Raw genomic sequence first — 27,048 nt, 5'->3', positions numbered from 1 at the left:
GGATACCCGCACATCTTTCCTCCTCACTTATCAAGAACCAGCGAAGACATGCTTTGGGCATGACATTTTGGTGTGATGGATGCTTTATATAACTTTATATAACTCAAATTACATGAATCAAGTCCAACCCTCCTTTAAACATGCCCCACATCCATTATCAAGGCCTAGGTCCTTCTCATCCCAGCCTCTCTCCTTTTCTCCTCCTTTTGATGGCCCATACAGCTTTCCCTGAAACAAGTTCTATATTACTAGTGTAACCTAATCTATGTATATGCACACACACACTTTCTTCCATACCTTTGCCATCCTTTCCTTTGACATTTGCCAGGCCTGTCTTTTCAGGCAGATGCCTGGGATGATTCACACAACCAAAGGGCTAATCTGGCTCAAACTGCCTGGGTCTGGCTGAAGCCGCCTGAAGGACCCTTTATTGACCTCTTCATGGACTTTTCTCATTATACTACTAAAATCTCCCAGGGGTAGAGATTTTCCACCATTTTTGAACATGCGATGTACGTATAGGCATGTTTGCTAACTGCGCAGGTGAGGGAACGTCCCCACCCATACATGTGATGATGAAGCTTACCTTGATTCATAAATGATTTCCCTGAATAAAGACAAATCCAGTCCTTTGTTTGGGGACACACTGCTCTGAGAGCAACCCCCAGTTGTGTTCTTCGCGTGCTGGCTTGCAACAAAGTTCCTTCTCATAAAATCTTCTCAGAGTTGTCTTTTGGCTGGCAACTACTGAGTAATTGGACCCAGTTTGGGTCTGGTAATAATAGGTGTTACATAAAAGTGAAAAAGGAAGGGTACCCACATGTTTAAGAAATACTGGCTAAACCAAATCTACAAGTCAGTTTGTCTAGATAGCTAATAGACCATTCTACTCAGCTTTGAAGATCTTACTTTAAGATCCTTAAAGGTAACCATTAAACCACATATTCTTAGGAGATGAATTCCACATGGCTTTCAAACACAAGTGGTTTAACGGCATTCTTTGATAGAGGTGAAAGTGTGAAAAATTTTATTAACATTCAATTTTAAAAGCTTTATACCCGTGTTACACCAAAATATACGAGTGCTGCTTCTTAAAGAAGCTATCCTTCAGGGTGTAGTCCCTGGTTTAGAAGTTGTGGAGCTTTGGCATTTCTATGTTAACTGCTTTAAGAATTCATGATCTTGGTCCAAGGATCGTAATATTGTGCAATTTTCTTCTTCCTTCAGGGGAGAAGAGACACTATTACACCTCCAGGCTCTCAACACATCATTACCACCCAACTGACTCCTTAACGTCTTCTGTGGATTAGAATTTGCTCTAAATTAGCCTCGAGGCTTCCTTAGAGGAGAATTTGGAAGAGGGAAGTATTGAAATATTTCTTGAGATGGATCTTAAATGCAGTTTTTTGGTGTGTGTGATAAAAGATACATACCAGAAAATTTAACATCTTTGATCATTTGTAAGTGGACATGTTCAGCAGCGTTAAGCGCATTCGCATTGCTGTGCAACCACCACCATGCATCTGCAGAACTTTTTCATCTTTCCGAACCCAAACTCTGTACTCATCAAGCAACTCCCTTTCCCCTCGCCCTCTCAGCCCCTGGAAACCAACACTCCACTTTCTGTCTCTATGAGTTTGACTACTCTAGGTCCCTCACGTAAGTGGAATCATACAGCATTTGTCATTTTGTGCCTGGCTTATTTTTAAATGCTTTTTGATACATAGAATACTAGCCTTACTGGAAGGATACAGTGGGTGTAGCTGTCACTTCTAGATCAGAAGTTTTTCACCTGGAGCCCTTAGATGAGTCCTATGGATACAAACCCTATTTAAGGGACAAGTCTCCTAATTATAAGGTTTTCATAAGAGCTTTACATTCAAAGTATGCTAGTCACTGCTCTGAGTCTTCTCTGCTTTGAGAGCATCCTCTTGGTTCCAAACCAAGATTAGCTGCCTCTGGTTAGCACCAACCACCATCTTGGTCACATTTATTGTATGGCTCTGGGTTTTGCTGATGAATCAAGTTTGACACCTAACAGTATCACTCACTCTATAAATCTCAAGCTCCCATGTTGATCTGGCCACATACAAACTTTGAGGTCACCTTCCTTACATGAAAAATATCTACCAAAAATGCAAATCAAAACCACACTTAGATACTACTTCACAAACATTAGAATGCCTATGATAAAAATAAAGAGAAATAAGTACTGGTGAAGATGCTGAGAAATGGGAACCCTTGTGCCCTGCTGGTAGGAATGTAAATTGTGTATCCACTATTGATAACAGTAGGTGGTTCATAAAAAATTAAAAATAGAATTACCAAATGATCCAGCAATTCCACTTCTGGGTTTATACCCAACAGACTTGGTAGCAGGAACTTGAATAGATATTTGCACTCCCAAGCTCATAACAACAGTATTCACAATAGCCCAAAAGTAAAACAACCCAAGTGTCCATTGACAGGCTAATGGATAAACAAAATGTGATATATCCATACACTGGAATGTTCTTTGGTGTTAAAAAGGGAAGACATTCTGACATACACTACAACACGGATGAGCCTTGGGACATTACGCTAAGTGAAATAAGCCAATCACAAAAGGACAAACACTATATGATTCCACTTAAATGAAGTACTTAGTCAAATTTACTGAGACAGAAAGTAAAAAATGGTGGTTACCAGGGTCTGGGGAGGGGGAATGGGAGTTAGTGTTTAATGGATATAGAGTTTGGTTTGGAAAGATGAAAAAGTTCTGAGATGGACAGTGGTGACAGTTGCACAGTACTGTGAATGTACTTAATCCCACCAAATGTTCACTTAAAAATGGTTAAAATGGTACACATTTGATGTTATGAATATTTTACCACAATAAAAAAAAGTTTTAAAAAATGTTTAATGTTATCCAATCGTTATTCCCAGCTCCTGCAGAAAACTTAAAAGGCTTTTGTAGAGTTCATCCCCAAACACTGTATTATAGAAAGAGACAAAAAAATGCAGTAAACAGCAAAATGGGTTTTCAAAAGCTGGGCCTGCCTTGGTTGTCTGCATTTTTTTCAATAAAATGCCACTTTAATATCATATCCCTTCCTGTACTACTGCCCTCCCCTAAAAAGAGTCAAGTAGGAAAAAAAAAAAAAAAAGGAATATTTGAAACCGGAGGCAACAGGGCAAATGTCTGTTAGAAGTTTCCAGGGATTAGGACAGTTCCCAGGAGCCAGAAAGCTGCTGCTCGCAGGTGGCCCAACTCAGCTGGGGGAGCAACTCAGCTCAGTCCCGAGAGAAGCCACCTGTCTGAGCAGCACAGGCACCTGCCAGCTGATCACCTGCTGAAGTGGCCCACCAGGGGGTACGGACGCGGCTTCACACTTGAAGTCACCTACCTCAGGAAAGTAGTTCTCCATGATGCTCAGAGCAGTCAGCGCAACATGATGATTCTCGTGGAACTGCAAAGCCTTGATTCTATCAACCCCACCAAGTTCCTCGATCAGAAGACACAGGTTTTCCTTCTCGGAAAGCTTCGCTGCTGCCTGGGGGCAAGAGGAGAGAAAGTGACCAAAGGCTCCCGGTTCCCGAATGGGCAGCTGCAGCTTCACTTTTCCCAAATCCATTTAGACTTGCACGGTCTTCCTCCCACTTTGCATACTTACGTTATATGTACTTAGGTTTTTTTCTTCATTGAAAAAATACAGTATTTCTTTTGCTGAAGATGCTGCCTGCCATCCATAAACACATCGCTACCACTGTTTAGCAGATATCCCCCTTCTAATGAATAGAAATTATTTTGAAATAGAACATTCAAGTAATGCTACGTAAATACAGATGTTCTGGCCCTGCACGCCCTGAAAGCCTTGAAAGGTGAGAGGGGAGACCCTCAGTAACAAAAGCCACACCATGGCAAATAATGAAGTCCCTGGAAACGAATAACTTGAGAGGATTTAACCCAATGCTGGTCACGGGATTTATCACCCAGGGCTATTCATTCGCTCACGCACGTGAACATGGACGATGGGCGAGGCACACGAAACTGAGATACAGATGTGATTCAGAGAAGGCCTAGAGTAAGCAACTCATACGCTCAGGAGAGACAAGTAAATAATTGTTATGGTGTAGAAAGTATAATCTAGTAAATGATCAGAGGTTTAAATTATAGACGATATGCACGGAAGGCTTGGAAAGTAACACAAGTTCTTAATGAACAACACTGTGTGGGCTCAGTCATAGGGTAATGACATTCCCAAAAGGAGGAATGGCGAGGACTGGCCGGTGTGGTTCAGTGGCTGAGTGTCAACCTATGAACCCAGAGATCACAGTTCGATTTGGGTCAGGGCACATGCCCGGGTTGCGGGCTTGATCCCCAGCAGGGTGTGTGCAGGAGGCAGTCGATCAATGTCTCTCTCATCATTGATGTCTCTCTCTCCCTCTCCCTTCTCTCTGAAATCAATAAAAACATATAAAAAAAAAAGGAAATGGCGAGGATGAAGTTTTGAAGGAATAAGAGCTGCATGTTATGAGAAGAGGGAATAGTTCAGCTAAACAGCATATCTGGGGGAAGTGGAGGAAGGTGAAAAACCTTTGCTGTCATATCTGGAAGGGTTCTGCTCGCTATTTCGTGAGCAGTAATAAAAAACCTCCTATGGGTCAAACTGAATTTTTTGGGCCCCATTATTTACCTGATGACAGTTTGCACTGTATGCCTAAGCCCTGATATGCTTTAGTCCTGTGAGTGACTGGATTTGGGTGAAGAAAGTAGGGCAGGAATCAACATGCTAGGTTAGCCTCAGAAAGAAAACTGGAACGTGGGCAGCAGGAGCCCCGGCCAAGGATTTGGAACCTTAACAGCAAACGGCCCCAAAGTTACTTCAAAGAGCCTCAGCTACACCTGCTGCCTATTTGAACTCCTTCCCGTCTCTATCTTTCTAACCTACTGAACCAAGCACCTCTAGATGATCCAGGGCCTGAACTGGTCGGTCCACCAGATGGGGTTTGCCCAGACTCTCCCGAGAAAGAATCCCAAGCGTTTAATTTAAATGAAGCCAGTGAAGTAAAACTTCTAGAGCCCAAATTTGCTTTTACAAATTTGTTATGTTCAACTTAGGCTGTTGGCCGCCAAGTCTCTACTCACGGTCTGTGTGATTTGCTCAAAGTCTCAGTGCCTAGTTGGGCTGTGTTTCAAATCTGTTCTTGAATCAGGTCAGTTCTTTCCAAGACAGTCACATGAAAAGGGTGCTTAAAGTGAGTTTTCAAAAGGAGTTCCCTCATGTTACTTTGAAACTTCTCAAAAGGCTTAGTTGTATATAAAATACCAGGTGTATATAAATAGCCAAGATGGGCCCAGGTGGTCCCTTCCTCCTAGTATTCGTGCCCTTGTGTTGGTGTGAGCGTTAACCAGGGCAGATGTGTGTAACCACTGGGTGTTATTGAAATGACCTCCTTTGTAGGCCATAAGAGACACGGGGGCTTCCACCCGGCTTTCTTAGATTACTTGCTCCAGAGGAAGCCGGCTGCCATCACGTAAGGACACCCCAGCAGTCCCAGGAGAGGTTTCGTGTGGTGAGAATAACTTGGCTGGCACATGAGTGAGCCATCCTGGAAGCCGATCAAACTTTCAGACGAGACTAAAGCCCCCAAATGACATCTTGAACCTCATGAGAGACACTGAGCCAGAACCATCTAGCTAAGTTGCTCCCAGATTCCTAACCCAATAAATTATGTGAGATAATAAGTGTTTAAGTCACCAAGGGGTAATTTGTTTGCAGCCATACAGAACTGAGGCAAATAGTATAAAAAACAGTGCCTTAACTTCCCTTTCTTTCAGAAATAAGACTTTTCTAGAGCTATAATTCAAGGCTCTGTAGTCTATTTTCTTAGCCATGCAGATGAATGGAAAAGGAACTCTAGTCTGTATTCTTGCAGCTCCTTCCAGGATATCCGATGTTTCAGCTTTCTAAAAGAGCCACCCATGTGGCCGTCTTTTCCCTCCTTCAAACCTTCAGTTGGTTTCTTCAGCTCACTCAGATAAGTCGAAGTTCTCACAGACCTTCTGTGATCTGGCCCCTGGGTGCCTCGAGCCTGCCCTCCCACCACCTTCCCTCTGCTCTGGCCACAAGACTCACTCGCTTCTGAGGCTTTGCTCAACGGTTATTCCTCAGAGAAGTTCTTCCTAACTACTGCACGTAAGAGGTCACCGTCCCCTCGCCACTCTGAGCTGCAGTGACCACCTCTTTGTCTGCTATATTTATCTATAACTCCCTCCCTGTGTCTGTTCCCCTCCCCACTACTACATATCCTCTGTGAGAGCAAGGACCTTGCCCTGGCCACGTCCTGACCAGCTAAAACAGTGCTGGGCACAAGACACTCATGTGACAAAGGTAACCTACCTTCTTTGCAAGGCCTTGCGTTACTGTTATCTGTAGGATGGATGCACAGAGGGAGGAGGCAGGGGAGTCGGGAAGACAGAGAATCCTACTTGGGTTTTAAGAACCAAATTAAATGGCTTAAGTTTGGAGACAGGTATTTAGAAACCGACCTGCTCAGAACAGCTCACCTGGAGGAGAAAAGAGATGATGTCAAGGATGATGATAATAAATTTGATGTCTGGGATGGTGAGCAGTTTCACCAGGGGCTCCAAGACTCCAGAGTGGACAAGCTGGATCAACTGTTCCATGGTGCCCCCAGTTGTAAAGTTAGCCACTGTCCAGACAGCCTCTTTCTGGACTTTAAAATCTCCCTGCAGAAAGAGAACATTTACATTCTGTACGGATCCTGAAGAACTTAAATATAGTAATGCTAACTTGGTTCAGTTTCTAGATAGGCTGGGGACAGCCAGGACTAAATGTGCAATTTACATAGAACACCCTGGGGACTTGAAGCCTAAAAGGAGGCAAGCAGACTTATATGGGGTTCTAGAGGGAGGTTCTAAGTTCAAACAGCCTCGTTTCATTAACTCAGGCTATGGGAAAAATAGAACCAACACAAACCAATCTAGGTAATCAATATAGATTAGGAATTATGCTTGGAATTTTAGGTTATAGTGGCCTGTGTCTACATTTCTAGTCTTTCTGCCCTAATAAAACTTTGGCTAAGAAGTGCTATAGCTACAAAGTTAAGCACACAAATGTGATCTTGGTGACAGAGACAGCCCAGAGGTTACAGAGGAAGGCCACTGAAATATCACTCAATGCATCCCTTATATTTATAAAAGGCATTTTTCCAGAGATATGGGAGTAAATGATTATGGATCCTACTGTCCCTGGGCAGAAGAAGTTATTCCCATTTTGTGGCTGGGGAAAACTGTGACCACAGTTTAAAACAAAAATAAAAAAACAAATAGCTTATGGCTCCAAGCAAGTTTAGTTCAGAAGGCAGTTTGAAACAAGATTACTTCTTGATTCATGGCTAGATGTTTCTTACTAGAGTACAGACAGACTCACAGTAGAACACAGGTTAGGAAGTGTCTAATAGCTTGGAAGATGCTATAATTTGGGTTGCACACCTGGCCTAGTTTCTCATACTTAATGAAAACCTGAGAATCCACCATCCAACCTCAGAGCAGAAACACCTAAACAGAAAAACATAGCTCATTCAGGAGAAGGTGGTGAAAAGAAATGCTGATAATAGTGATTGTCCTGGAGAAGGGAAGTGGAAATCAGGAGGAAAGAGGAAGCTTTGTTGTATATCTACTTTTATATTTGGATTTTCTGTATATATTATCACTTTCATCAATGTGATTTGATTCTGAAAAGGCCACCATTCTTCAGTGTATAATATCAGTATAACCAGATATGGTTTTCCTTCCAAAACAAAACAAAACAAAACAAAACCTCCCTCCTCTTTTGGCAAGTAAAAAGTGGATGGCACGTTGTTTTAACACTATTTACCGGCTCAAGATTTTTCTGGATATTCGAGCTGTGAGGCCACCTTTTCACTGAACAATGCTTGTTCAGTCATCTAAATTGTCCATGGGTTGTCCAAACAGGATGCCCTTTCCTTTTCTGGGGGGCAGTGGAGCTGGGACACTAATGTGTCATAGTTTTGTTGTGGTCTCAATTAATTTGCTTCTGAGCATGTGTGTGAGTTCCTGAAGGAGTTCAACACAGGGCCAGCTGGAAAGTAGCCTTTTGTCATAGACACTGAGTGTGCCACTTACATTCCTTAGCAGAGCCACCAAGGGAGGCAGAATGTTGCAAGCAATCAGCTGCTGGATGTGTTGGTGCGGCCCCGCAGCCACATTGCTCAGGGCCCAGGCTGACTCCTTCTGGATGGAGGACTTGGGGTGCAGCAGGAGCTGGGGCAGCACTGTCAGTATGCCCGCGTCAATGGCCACCTGGGTCTGGTCATCGGTTCCCGTGACGATGTTCCCCACAGTGCGGAGAGAGGGCGTCTGCAAGAACAAGGCTAGAAGTGTAATCAAGTACTGCAAATGCGTCACAGTGGAAGGCGACGACAATCATACAAGATCTGTGCCCTCCCAGACGTTAGGCGTGCTATGCCGATGGCTCTCTGGAAGCCTGTGACCAATGACGACATCCATGACCCTTATTAATTCAGCACATTGGCGGCTGTTTATATAGCTTGAAGGTGCTTGCCAGCTTCCCAGCAGAGAATGAAGCAGGATAGAGGTGAAGGGGATACATTTATCAGGAAATGATGTTCCCGCCCGCAGGCGTGGCTCAGCGGTTGAGCATCGACCTAGGATCCAGGAGATCGGGGTTCGATTCCCGGTCAGGGCACATGCCCGGGTTGCGGGCTCGAGGCAGCTGATCAATGACTCTCTCATCATTGAGGTTTCTATCTCTCTCTCCCTCCCTCTCCTTCCTCTCTGAAATCAATAAAGATGTATTTAAAACAAACAAAAAAACCCAATCAGAAAAAAAGAAATGATGTTCTCCCTTTTATATCCTTACATTGGGAAAACGGCTAAATTGATTGTAGTGTTTATAATGTAACAATATCTATTGAATTTATATTTAGCACCAGAGTCAAGTTTCTGTTGTATATATTATTGGAGCTAATGAGATCCCAATGGCATTTTTAAAATATATTCACAAACCCCCTCAACAATTCTGAAGGGTTCCAGGATGGGTCTACGATTGGGCTCCAGACAACTGTCCTTGGTGGGTTGATTTTGGATTTATTTTGGTTCCTACAGACTTTAGTGAGAGATAACAGTTCTAGAATTTTCCTAGCCTATTATACTGGGTATCTGCTACTCATGTGAGAAGTAGTAGTGGTGCTATAGGCCAAGCACAGCCTTGCAGGGCCTGGCAATTTGCCCCCAAACCCCCAGGATAAGCAACTTCTTATAGATACTCTCTTCGCACTTCCAGGCTACCAGCACTCTCCCCAAACTCACCTTGACAGCTGAGGAATATTACGCTAATCTCAGAACAGATGATCACTAAGGCTGCATAATACATAGTATTAGGCATAGAAATCAAAAGGGGCACCCACATTTTAAAAGACATTTTCAAGAAGTATATTATGTAAGTGACATGTTTCATAACATAGCAAAGTATTTGGTATTGGTTTTATTTGCTTTTCTCCTATATCTGAAGTAGTCTTAGAGAACAAACTGGGGAGAGGATAAGATGGAATTTTTTTTATACTTGAGTAAGAAATTCAAATGTTGCATGGGCTTTACATTACACACACACACACACACACACACACACACACTGTCAGCCAGTTTGTTAACATCTACACACATAGACCACTAGAAGGAAAGGCCACAAAAGGATAGTTCACTGGGTGAAGGGATTATAGGCAATTCTAATTTGGTGCTCTCTATAATTTCCAGTTATCTGATTAAGAAAAAAGTACGTTACTTAATACCCACTAGGATTTTGGATCAAGATAGATTCAAGTGTTTGGCTAGAGTAGTAGAAACCAAGGAAATGCAGACAATAAGCTTTGTTCTAGGTAAAGGTTGAGAACGGAGTGTGGAAACCAGGGGGTGGGGAAAGAACAGAACTTGCTAAAGTAAATATGACTCACAGCTCTAATCGGAAGGCCCATACAGAGACAGACAAGACCTGGGGCACTTACCAGGACATTGAGTTCGGAGCTGGTCATGAGCTGAACCAGCCTGGGCAGCACCCCGATGTCAACCACTTGGCCGATGCGCTCATTGGAGCCCTCGGTGAGGTAGGACAGGGCCCAGCAGGTGTCAGAGAGCACCTCGCTGTCCTGGTGCTGCAGGAGGTGCAAGAGCACCGGCAGCATCTGCCTCACGGCTCTTCGGCAGGGGTACGGGTTCTTGTTTCGGCACAGGTTGGACAGGGTCCACGTGATGTTCCGCAGAAATGTAATCTGTAACAAGAGACTGCTTCTAGAATCAACCAGTGAATGCATAAATAAGTGAACAACAAATTGATGTTTCTCTCTCGCCCTCCCCTTCTTCTCTCTCAAATAAATAATTAAAAAAAAAAAAAAAAGACTTCTTCTAGCATCAGGTGCAAAGAAGAAAAAATGCAAAGGCCAGTGCATCCTTGCCATCATTGATCAATATTATTGACTAGCATGAGCCAAAGAATTTGAGCTACAAAAAGAAATTTGTTCTAGGTAGTAGTGTATACATAGGATGTCCCCAAAACATGCATACACACACTTTGAATAATTATAAAGGAATGTTTATTAAAATACATTTCATTTTCAAAATTGAGCTATCAGCTCTTGATGTGTGTGTACATTTTTTGGGACACCTGGTATACTAGGGACGCAGAGAATGAGCTTTATGCTGCCCATTCAAATGTTAGATGATTTCCTTATATTCTTCAAAATGTCCTTCCCCTCAACTCAACTGATGACCTAATTTCATTTTTCATTGGCCAAACAAAGATAAAGCAGGGGTTCCTTGTTCTTTCCACTAGTCTATAACCAAAATGTCATAGCAACATTTCTGATCTTCTTTTCGAGGATTAGTCTTCCTACCTTGCCTCTGAATTCCATCACTTTTCACCTGTAAAGACTCTGTCCCCAGGATCACTCCTCTCTCCTGGATCACTCCCGCTGGTATAGGAACACACACTGTGACCTTCAACCCTTACCCTTGACACCTCTGCAGCCATCACCCCGCTTCTGTTTTTCAGAGTCTATCCTCAAGGAGGCATCTGTATTTCACTATCTACCTTGTAGCTCCCAATCTGTGCTTCTACCCTTCCTAGTCTGGTTTCTGACCTACTTCTTTGTGGTTAGTGATGAAATCAGCTTCTTCCAAGTCACTAATCCCACAGCTGCTTTCTGTACTGTCCCTCTTGGTCATATTTAGCTGCCAGCTGTTCCCTTCTTGGCATCTGTGAAACCAAGCCTGTGTTTTTTTTTTATTGCTGTATGGGATGTTTCTCCTCAATCTTCTTGGCAGGCTCTGCCTGGCTTATGAATGTCAGAGCTCCTAGAACCTAGTCAGGGATGGGCAAACTTTTCTGTAAAGGGCCAGACAGTAAAGACAGGAAATATTTTCAGTTCTATGAGCCCACAGGGTCTCTGTTACAACTATTCAACGCTGTCCTTGTAACACTACAAGAGTCACAGACAATTATGTATATAAATACATAAAGATTTGGGCATGGCTATACTCCAATAAAACTTTATTTACAAAAGCAAGCAGCTGACCCCTGCTCTAGTTGATCTTGCCCTGCTGGATGGCATATGTGTGCGCAAGTACCTAGACCTACATATCCACCTACTTGATGTTGCTGCAACAGTGCCTCTCACTCACTTCAACTTCATATGTACAACTAAGACTCTCATCCTTTCTCCCTCCATCTTTCCCATTTCTCTAGGATAGTCATCTAAAAGAACCTAAGCCACAACCTGGGGCCCCCTTGCTTCTTTCTGTCTCACATTCATGTCTAGCACAGCAGCATCCCAGGTCCATCTGCTTCACCATCTCCCTGTGCTACAATCCTCAGCAAGCAGCCAGGAGGGTCTTTCTCAAAGATCAGACCAGTTAACTTCCTGTCTTGAAATCCTCCAAAGGCTCCCTTTTGCCACCAGGATGTCCAAGTCCCTTGCCCTACCTTTTATATTACACTGCTTTCTCCTTGCAAACTCCCTTGGTCATGCCAGCCTTTCACTGATTCAACCATGTCAGGTTTCTCCCGTCTTGAGGGCTGGGTGTATATTTCCTTGGCTTTTGGAAGCTATTTTCTCTTCATTTTTAAAAAAGATTTTTAAATTGATTTTTAGAGAGAGAGGAAGGGAGGAAGGGGGGGGGAGAGAGCGCAACATCAACATGAGAGCAGAACATCAATTGGCTGCCTCCTCCACACCCCCCGCCAGGATCGAGCCTGAAACCCGGGCATGTGCCCTGACTAGGAATCGAATCAGCAACCCTTCAGTGCGCGGCATGACACCCAACCAACTAAGCCATACTAGCCAGGGTTTCTCTTCATTTTTGTTTGAGGCAAAGGTAGAATCTGAATTTAATTTCTAATCCATGGAGTCCTCTATTGTTGCCACATCAATCGAATTTTTTTTTTTTAAACCCTCGCCCAAGGAAATGTTTATTGATTTTAGAGAGAGAGGAAGGAAGAGGGAAAGGGAAAGGGTGAGGGAGAGAAACATCAATGTGAGAGAGAAACCCTGATCTGTTGCCTCGAGTACGTGCCCTGATAGGGGATGGAACACGCAACCTAGGTCTGTGCCCTGACCAGGGATCGAACCCACAACCTTTTTGGTGTATGGGACGACTCGCCAATCAACTGAGCCATCCAGCCTGGGTGCCACATTAATCACATCTAATCTTTAAACCTAAACCTTATTATCTAGGAACAGAACCAGTGAGCCACTGATTCTGTTTATGCCCCTTGAATGGTAGAGTTTAATCATCTAATTTTGCAGGATTGTAAGCGGCAAACTTCCAATGCTTTCAAAAGAAAGGTCAGCACTACTGCCTACTGAGGACAAATTTGGATCAATTTCTACCCAAAGTGATATTCAGTTCTAGGCCTTCTTTATAATTGCCGTCATATGGGGCCAGACGGTGACCACATGACCTAGCATTGATTTGGAAATACTTCCTCAATTTCCCAGCTTTGGAACTTGTTACCAGCTAGGTTTTCTAATTTAGACACTCACTGGTATGGTTGATGAAATCAAGGCCAGTAGGTGTGGGATGGCATTGCTCGAGATAACAAAGTCTCTGAATTCTGGGCCGTCACCTACAAATAGGTAAGAACAGGACATTCAAAGAGGGAACAAAGAGAATCCTGGGATAGGTGACCAATTTTTAAAAGTCTGTGCAAAGGGTGAGAGGCCAAAACGCATTCCCGGGGTTGGGCAAGTAGAGAGTGTAGTCATGAACTTGATCCTGAGTCTTGAACATGTCGGCTGGGTGGATAGGCCTGGTGTGAAAGCAGGCCCCACACAGCAGCAACTGCCATAAGTAGTCTGTGGACCCATAAAGGAACTGGGCCCAGGCAGTGCTTTCTAAATGCTAATAGCATTTTACAGCATGGTTCTCAGGAAGATGAAGGCCACTGCAGACCAAACTGTTTTCACAGAAGACTGGCACAGGGGAGTAACTTCTAGAAGCAAATCATCAGAACAAAGTCTGGGAGATGGATAGGTGTTAGGCATTGGCTATCAGTGACTTTGACTAGAACACCATATTTCTAGACCCTTCAAGTTTCAGTTTGTAATTCTTCAACCATCAGGCAAGGCATAAGTTATATCATACAACTCAATTTTGCCTGTTCCTTACTGAACCACTCAAAATGAGAGACAAAGTCTCTGCAATAGGTGCTTTACTTCTGCAGGCATTTCAAAAGCAAACTCATTTTATATTCTGTTCTTGCTAATCCCAATATCTGATGTCCTTGGGGGTCTAATCACACTGTTTCTGCTGACTCAGCCAGCTATTGTGGATTGTTGATTCTCTGGACTTGAAATTGCTAATATTTGGCTGATCTCACTTTGTCAAAATCCTGAGGGACCCAGTTGAGTTAGTTTCCCCCAGAGAGCATTATATTTATATTCAGCCAAGAATCAGGGACCTCCCAGCCCTGCAGCACTAAGTCCCCAGCTTTTGCTTTCCTGGACCCCACAGGTAATACAGCATCATCTCAAACCTATAAGGCCAGTCTTAGGATTGTGTTTTCAGGGGAGACTTTTACCCCAAGCTAAGGAAACACTGTTTTGTATGTTCCCTTGGCAACTTTCTCTGGAGGTAGTGCAGCTGTCAAAACCCCCAATACTGCATAAGCCAAAAGCTTGTCCTTTTTTCCTGTAGCCATTAAGACCTAAGGGCATAAGGCTTGGTATTGGCAAATGTCCCTAGGTGGCCTGTAGCTCAGGACATACTGCATTATCTGGTTATAGCTTCAATTTATGGCCCCTGAACTTGACTCTGAATTTTGGAAAAGCCTGTTGTACTTTCTTCAGCTTTTCTAGGCATTTATACTTCAAGTGTCATGTCCACAATACTACCCAAAGGACTCCTATATCATGCCACGTGCCTGGCCCACTATTTTCTCAGCCCCCTGAATGGAGTCTCACCTGCTATGTTACCAAGGGCCCACACCGCCTGCTCACACACAGTCATGTGGGGGGAAGACAGGAGCTCCACCAAGGGCTGGATGGCGCCCCCTTCCACAACAGCTCGAGTCTGCTCGGATGTTCCTGAAGCGATGTTGGTCAGAGCCCAGGCCGCCTCGAACTGCAGGCAGGGATGAAGCGATGACTTCAGGAACTCCACCAGCCTGGGAATGAGCCCTGCTTCAACGATCAGTTTTAGAGGAGGGTTCTTTTCCCGGGACAGTATTTTCCTTTGCAATGAAAGAGAAAAAGAAAAAAACCAAGTCTCATGAAGCAGGTATTAAGAACCTCCTTTATAGATGTTCCTGGCATTCCTAACTATCACATGAGACAAATAGCTGGGCCAGAGCCACTTAATATCCTAGAGTTCAGCCTATAGCACTTTGCAGTGATGAAGCAACACTTTCCCTTCAGGTATTATCTATCACGAAGACTCCTGTAGAGGCCAATTTAAATTAAGCAATTCATCTCTGACAACACTTGTATATCGTAAGTTGTTCTCAAGGACAGTGTAGAGGAGATACTGAGTCTCACTTTTGGATGGACTCGCCTTTTCTTATATTTTGTGGGCATTTTGCCACTGCCAAGAAACCAAATGGGCCCTTGGAGCTCATTTCTAACTATGAACCTGTAAACAGCAGCAGTCTGGTGATACCTGGCTGCCTGGGTGGCCTGGAAACATAGGTCTGGATCTGAGGCATTCACACCATTGATTATTTCTTCCAGTGTGAGGCTGACCTGCAAGGAGACACACATTCAGGTCAGAGTCTCTGCTAAAAAGAACTGTGAAGGTCATCTAGTCTATCCATCTATCTGATTAGAACAGGCTGGCATGAAGAATATGTCTCAATCTGCACGCTGGTCTGTATTAAGGGAGAGAGGAATATTTGCTGGTCTCATAGGTCTCACATATCTCTGGGATGTTCCTCATGCTCTGGGGGAGAGGTGATTCCTATCATCGCTTGGATCCCCAGAACCTTTTTACAACTTGCAGTAAGAACATGCCAGTGGATGTCAGCAAAAATGAGAGAGTAAAGACCTCCAAAAATTCTCTTCTCAATAAAAGCAACAAGAAAACTGACAATAGTCAGAATCAACTTTTTCAGAACTCTAGAAACTGACCAAAGGCTTGCAGCAATTTGTTTTACTTAAGCTTAAAAGAGTTTATGGAAGAAAAAGTCTAGATCTCAGCCAGTGAGTACTGTGGCATTGTGCTTTGCCCTATTCCCAGCTATTCCCGGCTCAGTGCTAGCCCTGGGAACCAACAACTCAGTAGCCACTGGAGGAGGCAGAATGTGTTAGTGCTTTTCAAAAGTCTTATTCCCATAAATTATTATTTGACCTGTCTGGTAGTTTCCTGGGAGATCCCATTTGTAAGGTTTTCTGTATTTTATTTGACTCAGATATTACTCAGTGCAAAAGTTCCCCCCCCCCCCCCGGGGGCATTTATTTTAAGTAATTAGAGGAATTTGTTTAACTTCACAGTTGCTTTTAGAAAGAGAGGTGTTGAATAAGAGTTGGGGGCAAACAATAGACTAACCAAAAGACTTAAAAGGAAAATCTGGGAGATGAGATGTTCATTGGGGCTTTGAAAGCTCTGACATAGTCTTGAAAACCTAGAAGGCCATGTGCATGTATAGGCTGTGCACATGCTTACAAAAAACTGAGAAGTTCCTGAGCCCTCATCTCCAGCTGACTTTGAGGCTCTGTGCAAGCAGGAAGTGGAGGTTTAAGGCAGGGTTGTCAACTGCCTGGTGGAGTATTGAAGGCATGCCCCAACATGCACACCGAACTCCTTGGCAAAGACTGGGGAATTTTCGGTTCCAAGTATTTAAGGAAATCTGTTCAATCATTAGCTGGTCACTGAGCTAACTAAGCAGAGAACTCAGTGACCACACATAAAAGAAAACAGACTTTACAAAATTAGTTCAGAAGTCATTGAATAAGCAAACAATCAGCAACAACAGAAAACCATGGGCAAAAGGGCATCTGATGCCCAAAGCTGCCACATTATATTATTGAAAGTGACCATTGCCAAAGAAATAGCAAGACATGCAAAATATGGCATGTACACATGAAAAAAAATCAATAGAAACTGTCCCTGAGGAGCCCAAATATTGAACTTACTAGACAAAGACTTTAAATATGTTCAAAGGAGTTAAAAAACCATGCCTGAAACACACACACACACACACACACACACACACACACAAACAAACAAAAAAACCCATGCCTGAAGAACTAAGGGAAGTATGAGAATGATGCCTCACTAAATAGAGAATATTGATGAAGAGATAGAAATTATACATAAGAACCAACTAGAAATTCTGAAATTGGAAAGAACAAGAACTGAAATAAAAGATTCACTAAGGGGCTCATGGGCAGATTTGAATAAACAATCACTAAGCTTGAAGACAGGTCAGTTAAGATCAGTCTGAGGATGATAAATAAAAAAGAATAAACATGAACATTAACAGGTCCTTATGGCTCTGCGGGACACCATCAAGCATACCAGTATGTGATGCATAAAAGGATGAAAAGAAGAGAAAAGGGCAGAAAGTATATTTGAAGCAATGGTTTCCAAAAACTTCCCAAATTTGATTAAAAAATAATCTACACCTTTGAGTAGTTTCATGAATCCCAAATAGGAAAAACCCAAGAGATCCACACATAGACATATAATCAAATTGTTTAAAGCAAAAAACAAAGAGAGCATCTTACAATCATCAAAAGAGAAGCAACTCATCATGCACCAGCCCTCAGAACAATTAAGAGTTGATTTATCACTAAAAAGCACAAAGCAGCAGAGTGACATATCTTAAATGCTGAAAGACTGTTAAGCAAGCATTCTATATCCAACAAACTATAATGAAGAGGAAATTAAGACATACCCAGATAAACAAAAACAGAGAGAATATGTTGTTAGCAAATCCTCTGTATAAAAAGAGTTCTTCAGGTACTAAAAAGTAGAAAATTAAAATTATATTTAAGAAATCAAGAACACCAGTAAAGATATATATTAGTAAGTAAAAAGACAAAAATACTAATGTTTTTTATTATAACATTTTTACATGATTTAAAGACAACTGCATAAAGCAATATTTATAAATCTATATTTATGGGCACACAATGTATAAAGAGATAACTTGTATGACAATAAGACTAAAAGGAAGTGGGAGGGAATGAAGCTATATAGGAGTAAATTTTGTATACTATTAAAATTAGGTTGATATTACTCCAAACTAGATTGTTATAAGTTAAGATGTTAAGAATCCCCAGGAAAAAAACTAAAAAATTAATTTAAAAAATAAAGCAAAAGAAACAGAAATTAAAATATTAAACTATTTAGCACAAAAGAGGACAGTAATGAAGAAATAGAGGCACAAAAAACATAAGACATAGATAATAGCAAAATGGCAGACAGAAATCCTATTTTTATCAGTTGCACACGTAAATACATTAAACATTCTCAATAAAAAGCAAGGATTGACAGAATGGATATAAAAATCATGATCCAACTGTAAGCTGTCTACAAGAGACACATTTTAATTTTTTTAAAATATATATCTTTATTGATTTCAGAGAGAGGAAAGGAGAGGGAGAGAGAGATAGAAACACCCATGATGAGAGAGTCATTGGGGATCGAGCCCGCAACCCGGGCATGTGCTCTGACCAGGAATCGAACCTCAATCTCCTGGATCCTGGGTCGACGCTCAAACGCTGAGCCACGCCCGGGCGGGCAAGAAACACATTTTAGATTCAAAGGCAAAAATGGGTTGACAATAAAAGAATTGAAAACAATATAACCAAAGAGAGCTGGACTGGGTATATTACTAGTAGACAAAATAAACTTTAAGACAAAAGTTGTTACTCAAGACAATGACATTTTATAAGTCAATTCATCCATCAAAAACATAATTATAAACATATATGCACCTATCAACAACCCCCAAAATACATGCAGCAAAAACTGACAGAATCAAAGAGAGAAATAGAGAATCCAACATAGACAGTTGGAAACATCAAACCCTACACTCAATAATAGATGGAACAACTATATACAATGGTACCTCGGTTTTCGAACGTCTCTGCTGACGAACATTTCAGTTTACAAACACTGTAAACCCGGAAATAAATGCTTCGGTTCTCCAACATGCCTCGGAAGTCGAACATGCCACACGGCTTCCGCTGAGGGCAAGATCCTGCAGCCCAGCTGTTGGCTGCTGATCCCTCAGGCTTTTAACGTTTCACAACTCGAAGGGTCTTCCGGAACAGATTACATTAGAAAACCGAGGTACCACTGTAGAATGTCAACAACTTCATAGAAGACTTGAACAGCACTACAAATCAGCCAGACCTAACAGACATCTACAGTAAGGAATAGCAAAATATATGTTCTCTTCAAGGGCACATGGAATGCTCTCCATGATAGACCACGTGACATAAAACATGTCGACAAGTTTATAAGGACCACAATCATGCAAAGTATGTTCTCCAACCACAAGGGCATAAAATTAGAAACCAATAATAGAAGAAAACTTGGGAAATTCACAAATTTGTAGATGTTAAAAGACACAAAGAAGAAATCACAAGAGAAATTAGAAAATGCTTTGAGATGAATGAAACAAACACAACATAAAAACCTGATAAGATACAGCTAAAGTGGAGTTTAGCGGGAAGCATATAGCCATAAGTCCATATATTAAAAAAGTAGAAAGATCTCAAATCCATAATCTAACTTTATACCTTAAAAAAAAAGTAGAGCCCTGGCCCATGTGACTCAGGTGGTTGGAGCATTGTCCTGTACACAGGAAAAAGGTGGTGGGTTTGATTCCCAGTCAGGGCACCAGAGTTTGTGGGTTTGATCCCTGTTGGGGTGTGTACGGGAGGCAACCGATTGATGTTTCTCTCTCTCTCTCTCCAAACTGCTCTCTCTAAAATAATAATAATAATAATAATAATAATAATAATAATAATAATAATAATAAATCAATAAAATATATACTCAGGTGAGAATAAAACAACTAGAAAAATAAGAGCAAACTAAACCCAAAACTAGCAGAAGAAAGAAAATATTAAATACTAGAGAGGAAAGAAATGAAATAAAGAATAGAAAAATGGGCGGGCAATGAAACCGAAAGTTGGTGCAAAAGATCAGCAAAAACAAATCTGCAGCTGGACTGAGCAAGAGAAAAAGAGAAGACTCAAGTGATTAAAACCAGGAATGAAATTTTAGTTTACTACTAAACTTACAGAAATGAAAAAAGATTAGAGACTAGATGAACAAAGTATGACAACAAATGAGGTTATCAAATAAGGGACAGATTCCTAGGAATACATAAACTACCAAAAGTGACTCAAGAAGAAATAGAAAATCTTAATAGACCTGTAACAAATGAACCATTAATGAAAAAAAAAAAAATCCACAAAGAGAAGCCTAGGCCCAGACCGGCTTCACTGGTGAATTTTCCTAAACATTTAAAGAGGAATTAAAAGCAATCCATAAACTCTTCCAAAAAAATAGAAGATGAAGGAACTTTCTAGCTCATTCTATGAGTCTAGCATTACCTTGATACCAAACCAGACAAAGACATTACAAGAAAAAGTGCAGACCATATCTCTCATGAATATATATGCAAATATCCTGAACAAATTCTAGGAAACAAAATGCAACAATATATAAACAGGATTACATATCATGACCAATTGGGATTTAACTCAGGAATGTAAGAGTGACTCAACATAAGAAAATCAATATAGTATACTATATTAATAGAATATGGGGGAAGAATCACATGATCATCTCAACAATGCATAGAAAGCATTTGACAAAATTCAGCAACCTTCCATAATTAAAAAAAAAAATTCAACAAACTAGGAATAAAAGGGAACCTCCTTAAACTGGATAAAAACATCTACAAAAAACCCACAGCTAGCATCTTACTTAACGGTAAAAGATGGAAAACTTCCCCTCTAAGATCAGAAACAAGACAAGGATGTCCACTCTTATTACTTTTATTCTAGTATTGAAAGTTTTAGACAGGGTTATTAGGCAAGAAAAAGAAATAAAAGGCAACCATATTAGAAAGGAAGAAATAAAACCATCTCTATTTGCAGATGACTTCATCTTGGATGTAGAAAAATCCTACACACAAGAAAATTTAGAACAAACAAGATTTAGCTAGGTAGCAAAATTAACATATGAAAATCAATAGTATTTCTATATACTATCAATAAACAGTCCAAAAATAAGATTAAAAAACAATTTTATTTACAAAAGCATCAAAGAGAATAAAATAATATTTGGGGCCCTGGCCGGGTAGCTCAGTGGGTTAGAGTGTCATCCTGATAGGTCATGGTTGAGGGTTTGATCCCCAGTCAGGACACATACAAGAATCAACCAATGAATGCATAAATAAGTGGAACAACAAATCAATGTTTTCTCTCTCTCTCTAATCAATAAAAAACAAAAGAATAAAAAATTGGAGAATAACTTTAAATTTAACAAACATATAACACATATGCTGAAAATTGTAAATAAATTTAAAGAGGACCTAAATAAATGTAAAACTATCTCATGCTTATGAATTGGAAGACTTAACATTGTTAAGATGGCAATACTCCACAAATTGATCTATAGATTCAATGCAATCTCCATTGAAAGCTGAGCTGAGTTTATTGAAAAAATGGACAAATTGGTTCTAAAATCTGGATCTGGAAAAGCCAAAATAATCTTAAAGAAGAAAAACAAAGTTGGAAGACTCACATTTCCCAATTTCAAAAATCTACTACAAAGCTGCATTAATCAAGTCTGTGTTGTTCTGGCGAAAGGATAAACATGTAAATCAATGGAATAGAATTCCGAGTCCACAAATAAACCATTGCATTTATGGGCAATCAATGTTTGACGTGCTGTTAGGACCATTCAATGGGGAGAGAATAGTCTTTTCAACAAATGGTGCAGGGACAACTGGATATGCACATGCAAAACAATGAAATTAGACCCATCGTAATGTACTTATGCCATTTACAAAAATTAATTCAAAATGGACCAATGACCTAAATATAAGAGTTAAAACCACAAAACTCTTAGGAAAAAAACAAAGGATAAGTCTTCATGACCTTGGATTAGGCAATGGGATCTTAAATATGATACCTAAAGCACATGCAGGCAAAGCAAAAAGTAGATAAATTGATCTGGCCAGTGTTGCCTAGCGGTTGAGCATTGTCCCAGTCAGGGCACATGTCCAGGTTTTGGGCTCAATCCCCAGTAGGGGGTGTGCAGGAGGCAGCTGATCAGTGATGTTTCTCTCTCACTGATGTTTCTCTCTCTCTATCCCTCTCCCTTCCTCTCTCTAAAAATCAATAAAAACATATTTTTTAAAAGTTCCTTTAAAAAAAGTAGATAAATTGGACTGCTTCAAAATGAACAACTTTTATGCTTCAAGGATTCTATCAAAAAAGTGAAAAGGTGACCCATAGAATAGGAGAAAATATTTGCAAATCATATACCTGGTGAGGGTCTATTATCCAGAATACACAAAGAACTTTTACAATTCAAGAATAAAAAGACGAATTCCTTAATTTTAAAAATGAGCAAAGGGTTTGGATAGACATTTTTCCAAAGAAAATAAACAAACAGCCAATAAGCACATGAAAAAATGCTCATTAGTCATTAGAAAAACATATCAAAATCAGAAAAATATAGCCCTTCGCATGCTCTAGACGGCTATCGTCCCAAAATGGACAATACCAAGCGTTGGTTAGAATATCAGAATGTACAATGGTGCAGCTACTTGGGAAAACAGTTTTCCAGCATATTTCCGATTGCTGCATATTTGGAGGCTTAAAACAACACAAACTTATTCTCTCACAGTTCTGGAGGTCAGAAGCTCATAATCCGTGTCACTGGATTAAAGTTGTGGTGTTGGCAGGGCTGGTTCCTCCAGGAGGCTCTGAGGGGAGAATCTGTTTTCTTGCCCTTTTCAGCTTCTAGTAGGGCTGCTGTGTTCCTTGGCTTGTGACCGGTTCCTCCTTCAAAGCACAGCACACTAATCTCTGCTCCTGTCATCAAATAACCTTCTGCTCTGACTTGTCCTTCATCCTTATTATAATGATTGATGTGATTACATTGGGCCCATCAGATAATCAAGGATAATCTCCCCATCTCAAGATCCTTAACTTAATCATGTCTACAAAGTCCCTTTCATCATATTAGGTAACAGCCATAGGTTCTGGGATTAGGAGATGGAGACATTTGTGGGAGGACATTATTCAGCCTACCACAGGCAGATCCTCAAAGAGTTAAACATAGAGTTACCATAGAACCCTTGGGTATGTACCCAAGGGGACTGAAAACATTCCCATAAAAACTTGTACACAAATGTTTATAGCAGCACTATTCACAATAGCCAGAATGTAGAAACAGCCCAACTGTCCATCAACTAATAAATGGATAAACCAATTGTGGTATATCCATACAACGAAATATTATTCAGCCATAAAAGGTATGAAGGACTGACACCTGCTACAACATGGCTGAACCTTGAAAATATTATGCTAAGTAAAAGAAGCCAGGCATGGAAGGCCACATATTATATGATTTCATTTATATAAAATATCCAGAATAGGTAAATTCAGAGACAGAATGTAGATTCATAGTTACCAGAAAGTAGGGGGAAGGAGGACTGAGTGACTGCTTACCGGGCATGGGGTTTCTATTTGCAGTGATGAATATGTTCTGAAATTAGCTAGTGGTGATGGTTGTACAACTTTGTGAATATACTCAAAAACACTGATTATATGCTTTAAAAAGGTGAATTCTGTGGTACATGAATTATATTTTAGTTTTTTTAAAAAGGCATAGCAATATAGGATAAAAAGGAAAACAACTCTTTCCTTTCATAGATTCATCTTTCTTGGAGTGGGGGGACTCTCAGGGACTATTCTAGAAGAATGAAGCTAACTAGAGGTACAGTTTAGAGTCCTATAGCAGTTCAGAGAATGGCTACAGTCCCTCTGTTCGATGGCTGGTAACACATCAACAAATCCCCTTGCCTGGATCGAGCCACTCTCTGCCTCTAAGAGCAGAGTGCAGTGATGACACACAGTGTCGGATCACAAAAGGCTCGTAGATACAAAGGCACGTAGATCTGATGCTATTGGAGTTCTAAGAAGGGAAACCTCCTGGTCAGGGCATTCTGGAAAAGACCACAAAAACTAGTATTGGCCTGGAAGTCAACCCAGGATTTGTATCGAGCGAGGTTAGGGTGGATGGAGAAGGGAAGACAGAAGGCAGCATTCAAGTCCTGGGCAAGACTACGTGTTGAGTAACTAGATGCCTCTGCTGAGAGGCAACCTTCATGGCCCCTCATTCCCTGTTTCTGGCTGAGTGGCAGCAAGTGAATTTTCAATTAGAAGCAGTACTTCCCCCCTACTAGAACCTAGATCCCAGACTCACAGCCACAAAGATAATGACCCTTAGCTTTCTGACGACACCAGTTTAGCTCTAAACATAATCTCTCCACCCCTTTCTTTCAAGACCCTTGATTAGAGCTTGCAAGTTCTGAATGAAACATTTCAAGCCAGAGAAATTTACCAAGGTTATATTTTACACACAACTGCTCTAAACACCACATTCCCAACATACCCCTTTGGTCCCTTCTTCAGAAGCTGGGTCAGGGGAGAGGTTGGTGATATTTCTTCTCTTTAAGACCTGCTCATCTTTCTTGGCCTTTCGGAGCTGCAGGCTCACTGCTATCCGCTGCTGTCGCCTCATCTAGTGAGGGAAAGAAAGTTGGTGCACTTAGAGCTGGGAAGTTAGGCTGTTAAATTAGCCTTTAGAACACACTTAAAGCATCTGATTTCACTTTACAGATTTGACAGGCTGGAAGAATTAAAATCACACAGCTAGTAAATAGTCCCAGCTCTGTTGACCTCCTCTGCTTTCTTACACCATATCTAGAAGAACAGTCAGTCTTCCTCCCAAAGTAAAGGAAGATCACATATGCCTTCAGCAGACCAGGATTCTCAGCAGTAGAGACATCTGAGCAAAGTGTCCTGTTGCACTGAGACATCTTCACTGGTGCTGATTAGTTCCTGAAGGGCAGGCCTGGGCCTTCCAACTATGGGGATCCAGTTGGGCTATGAATGGGCTGCTCAGGCCCAGATGTCCCTGATCATTCCCACTGTTAGGGAATCACTCTCTAGGTCATTCAAATCTTAATCCAGTCCCAAGAGTTTTACTTGGACACCAGACTGAGGAAGATTAAAATTTAAAATAAAAACAACCCTTTTCTCATATCAAGGAAAACTCAGACTTTATAGTATTGAGAATCCTGGAGAAATGATCTAACCTATATGGATGGAGGAGTTTTAGGTTGAAGACTTTCTTGATTTAAGAAAATTTACATGTATTAGACACTTTTGATTCCTTAAACAAGCCATGTAATTCTTGCTGGATAGGGTCACTGTGATGTTAGATGGCGAGGCAGGAACGCCTTTGGGCCCACCGAGCCAATTGCACTGTTGCCCCATCACTAAGTGGCCCCTCCCTGTGTTTTCTCCCTTGTCTCATCTCCTGGCCCTTCCTGCTGCTCTTCACACAGAGGGTTCAATTCCTTTGTTCTAATTGGTTTCCTTTAATCTACACCGGTCTTGAAAGCCAGATAGCCATGCTTGTCGGAAAGGGTGTAAGAGTGATAGTACCCTAACCAAGTGGCTTCTCCCATCCTCAGCTGTCTTTCGGATTCCCAAGGTGTACCCAACTTTGTGTGATATCACATAGATATCACACTACATAGATGTGTGTGATCTACTACATAAAACTACATAGATGTAGGACACAGAGCTAGAGCCAGAAAATTGAGCCCAGAGAAACTGAATGAGTTAGAATCCACACACAGCTCAGGCTCCCCACCCCAGGCCCTCATGCTCAGCCCAGCAGTTAGAAGAACAGTCTGGACTTTTCATTTCCAAGTCTTATTTCTACAAGGCATGCTTGTTGGCTATACTGTATTCCAAACATTTTAGCTTCTTGGTAAGCCTACTTGACATGAGTGGCTGCAGCATCTATATGCCAGGCATTTGACACTGTTATCCAGTCCCTGAGAGGGAGGTATCAACCCTGTTTTTTATAGATGAAAAAACTGAAATAGTCCTAAGATCACATGGGAACCTTGATTTGAGTCCACAGTTGCCTGTCTCCTAAGTCCTTGAGCTTTTGCCCTCCTCACTCTTGATATTTTATTATGAAAATTTCAAACAGAGAAAAGTTGAAAGAATTATTTGGTGAGCACCCACGCACCTATCCACAATGAACATTTTGCTGTATTTGCTTTGTCACTCCCTTTCCCCACCCTCCGCTCTATATTTGATGCATTTCAACCATGTAGTTTTACTGCACTAGTCCTTGAGAGAGCGAAGCTCTTGCCTCATACTTACAGATGCGTCTTTGCCTCGGTACTTAAACTTCCTCAGCCTCTCTTCTGGAGCTTCTAAAGTTGGCATATTGACTGGAAGAAGTAAACCACCTGTAGGTAGAACAGTTACAAAGAGATTTTCAGTGTCCAGTGTGTGGGTTACTATGTTAAAGCCACCCAGGTTCTAAGCCCTTAAAGGCTCACAGTGGAATGGAGAGACTCAGGAAGTCCTCTCCCATAGGCATCACTACACCAGGTGATGAGCACTGTGGGAGCTCAGAGGGGACCAATAGATGGAAGGGACACCTTTTAGAGGCAGTTTGGCTTGAGTTGGGCCCTTGATAGCTAGGGTAGGCTAGAAATAAAACGCTGAACCCTTCCATGTGGCTGTGTCCAAGGAGTCCTACACAGATTGTATGTGTAGGACAGTAAGGAATCCAGCCAGGCTATGATAGGAGCATGGCCCTCTCTTCCCACACCCAGGCCACCAGTTTTTTGGGTCAGGACAGTCTCAAATGTAACCCACTCCTTTTAATTCTTTAGCAGACTGCCACCACTATCTTTCACTCATACTATGGCAATTGCCTCCCAATGATCCTTCCTGCTTCTACCATTGCTTTATTCTAATCCATTCCTACATAGAAACCATGTGATCTTTTAAAGACAAGAATCTGATCATGTAATTTCTCCCACTTAAAAACCCTCTACTGGCTGCCCATTGATCTTAAAAGAAAACCTAAACTCCTGGTGATGCCTTGAGTGAGCTGTCCCCAGCCCACTCCCTCTCCAACAACTCTTTCCCATCCAAGAATCTAAGTACCTTCTCAGTCTGTTTTATTTTCTCCATAGCTCTTCACCACCACACAATATTTTCTTGTTTATTGTGCGTCTTCCTCCCCACTACTCCCAATGACAACAGGACCATGTGTGTCTTATGTACAATTTTTCAGGCCCTTCACAATGCATGGCATATAGTAAGTAGGTACTTAAATATTTGTTGGATGAAGGTGGTGGGTGATAAGGTCACAAAGGGTATTGACCCTCAATTAGAGAAGGTTATTAAAATCAGGCCAGTTTGAACTTTCTA

At 41.4% G+C, this 27,048-nt stretch overlaps 1 protein-coding gene across 1 annotated transcript; it reads right to left on the bottom strand.

The window, feature by feature from the left end:
• Positions 1–1,107: 1,107 nt before the first annotated feature.
• On the bottom strand, positions 1,108–26,049 carry KPNA7 (karyopherin subunit alpha 7; the record flags this gene model as incomplete). The annotated part of the gene is given in 11 exon segments (XM_081134037.1): positions 1,108–1,152; positions 1,156–1,221; positions 3,387–3,533; positions 6,551–6,733; positions 8,153–8,386; positions 10,051–10,314; positions 13,084–13,166; positions 14,503–14,771; positions 15,197–15,279; positions 24,191–24,319; positions 25,984–26,049. Coding segments are annotated over 11 exon segments (1,569 nt in total).
• Between the last annotated feature and the right edge of the window lie 999 nt (positions 26,050–27,048).

Source organism: Miniopterus schreibersii (genome assembly GCF_964146895.1).
Source record: "Miniopterus schreibersii genome assembly, chromosome: 4".
Classification (NCBI taxonomy): Eukaryota; Metazoa; Chordata; class Mammalia; order Chiroptera; family Miniopteridae; genus Miniopterus; species Miniopterus schreibersii.
The sequence above is the reverse complement of the archived record's forward strand: the minus strand, read 5'-3'. Positions and strand labels throughout refer to the sequence as shown.